Source organism: Arachis ipaensis, chromosome B04, assembly GCF_000816755.2.
Source record: "Arachis ipaensis cultivar K30076 chromosome B04, Araip1.1, whole genome shotgun sequence".
Classification (NCBI taxonomy): Eukaryota; Viridiplantae; Streptophyta; class Magnoliopsida; order Fabales; family Fabaceae; genus Arachis; species Arachis ipaensis.
Window position 1 is genome coordinate 30,136,617 of NC_029788.2, and position 2,504 is coordinate 30,139,120.

At 35.1% G+C, this 2,504-nt stretch overlaps 1 protein-coding gene across 1 annotated transcript in view; it reads right to left on the reverse strand.

The window, feature by feature from the left end:
* Window positions 1-2,399, reverse strand: part of LOC107639139 (chaperone protein dnaJ GFA2, mitochondrial) — a 7,954-nt gene extending 5,555 nt beyond the window's left edge. The window contains exons 1-6 of the mRNA XM_016342569.2: window positions 2,017-2,399; window positions 1,800-1,887; window positions 1,531-1,623; window positions 1,232-1,314; window positions 768-851; window positions 610-648 (exon numbers count right to left, since the gene is read on the reverse strand). Coding sequence (XP_016198055.1) covers window positions 610-648; window positions 768-851; window positions 1,232-1,314; window positions 1,531-1,623; window positions 1,800-1,887; window positions 2,017-2,088 — 459 coding nt within the window. The 5' untranslated portion in view covers window positions 2,089-2,399. The remainder of the gene's footprint in view (window positions 1-609; window positions 649-767; window positions 852-1,231; window positions 1,315-1,530; window positions 1,624-1,799; window positions 1,888-2,016) is intronic.

The following is a 2,504-nucleotide window of genomic DNA, read 5'->3' on the forward strand; positions in this document are numbered from 1 at the left end:
TTATTATTATTATTATTATTATTATGCAATGACAAGAGTTACCACCCCCCTATTCTCCATACTTTTCTCAAATATCTCCATCATGTTATCTTCTCATAAAGGAAAAGCCTTCTACTTAAATATCCTACGTTAAAAAAAAAAAAAAATCTTACTTGCATTAGTTTCTTCTGACTAAGTTCAGAGGTTTTGGCTCATGTCAAAAAGCAACGATTTTATTCTGTGGCAGTCCACAGTTTTTGCAATGCTCCAGTGCAAATGGTAGGACTTCCAGAATTTTTTATGATTCCTTTTTGACTGTTGATTTCATTAGGATAGAATTATATTTTTGGCTTCTCTATGTTGCTCAGCACATGGTCTATTTAATGGGGTCTTTTAGCTGATACTCAAAGGTGTCATATATAGGATAGCTCGACTTCATGTCTTACATAAACCCTACGTATCTATGTCAAGATGGTTTATCCTCTTATGTAATTTCTCTTCAATTCTAATATAATTTCTTAGATCATTTAAAAGATAAATACTTGAAATCCTAAAACCTCTTCCACCCCCCAAATTCTCTCACCCAATAAAGGAGAAAGTATCAAGTATGTAGTTGGAAAGTCGTGAGACCTGATCATACTGTTGACGCTTTTCTTCGTCCCTCAACACCTACAACACACAAAGAAAGGCAACAAACCAGCAATCAGTTAATTTGGGGTATTCATATTCATACTAGAACTCTGGTTTGGATTAATAAGAACTACAACAACAAAGAGCAAGCTCTACACCTCATATGCAATAGTAACTTCTTGAAACTTCTTTTCAGCCTCAGGATCACTTTTGTTTGTATCTGGATGGAGCTTCTTTGCTAGCTGCAGTATATTATAAAAATCAAGACATTAGAAAAAGAAGAGGAAAAAAAATAGTATACAAGATAATTCATTTGCAGTCCTATTATGTCAACAGAGAAAAAAAGAGAGAAGTGTGTTGTGAGAGAGGGAGGAGAGGGCTCGGGAAGCAAAATTTTTTCACCAAAACTTCGTAGTCTTCTCTACCAATTGAATAATTAAAATAACAACTCCCTGTTAGAAAATGCAGATAACTGATTGTATATAAGCAAAATTTGATAGAAACTGAATATAAATTATAGAAGAAATTCTTGCCCATCCAACAGCTTAGGCAATGGCCAAATATTTTCAGCATTCAGCTCAAGAAAATGGTGGAATGGAACAAACAATTATGAGAAACCTACCCCATAGTAAGCCTTCTTTATATCAGAAGAACTTGCATTCCTACTCACACCAAGAACATCATAATAGTCTCTAGACAATGAAGCTGTAAGGAGTTCAATGTAAAAATAAGTCAGACTCACATAGAAGCAATTCAATGAAAGTAGCATGCAAGCATGAATTTCAAGCTCCTAGTGAGCCTGATCAAAAGAAAATAGTAGACAAACTACAAGTGATAAAGAACAAGAAAGAAATTCATCAAAATGCTACAATACAAAAGGAAATCATGCACGTGACACAGCAATTAATTGATAATTTATACCAGAGCCATGAATTGTTCTAGACGACCCCAAATAGTAGGTATTTGCCGCTCCTCCCAGTAACAACCAGTTCTTCAAATTTAAACCGTCTCCAACTGCAAATGAGTAATGGAGAGGATGTGAACAAAACAAAAAGTGAAAGTAAATCCATGAATCTTTTGGCCAACATAGATACACCTAAATTACTTAATTCAACATTTCATGGAGAACAAGAAATGGAAATGCAGTCAACTCTAGTAGCTGCCAAAACGTGTTATTTATGTAGTATTACCTGGACCACAACTTCCAAAAGTTTTGGCTGGATTGCAAAGCCCTGAATTCAGTACCCTATAGCCCCTTTGAAACACTGCTTGATATACCTAAAAATAAGGCAAAAAATTCCACAAATAAATCATAGTTCTCGGAAAATAAGAAAAATTGAAAGCGTCAATTTATTTAAAAAAATAAATTTGAGGAATTTATTTTTAGCGGAAACAAAGAATGCCTACGGAATCTTTGGAATCACAGAGTGATCGACGAGCAGCCCAGTGAAGAAGCCTGACGCCATTGGAGCGAACCATTTGAGGAAGCTATCTGCTCTGACAATGACAAATATTGAGGCTTTTGAAGAGAATCGAGGATTTTATTTTTGTTTTTCCTTTTATTGGATTTGTGATAGAAATTGAATGGAGCTAAAACCCCTGAGAAAACCCTAGTTCGAAGAAGGTTCTAGTTGGAGCGCGAATGAGGTCACAATTTCAAGGAAGAGCAACTGCAAATGCAACAGAACAACTGGTTTGAAAGTTGCTGTGTGTTTTCTTTTGTGAGAGTGAAAAGAATTTGGTTGTCTGGATCCTGTGAGCTACATTTGTGAACGTGTGATGGCCCAACATAACGTTACGTAGTTCCTACACTAACCCTTTGATTGGATAGATAATGAGAAATAGAGGTAAGAAAATTAGAAGAAAAAAAATAAAATAAAAAATGGATGGTTTTA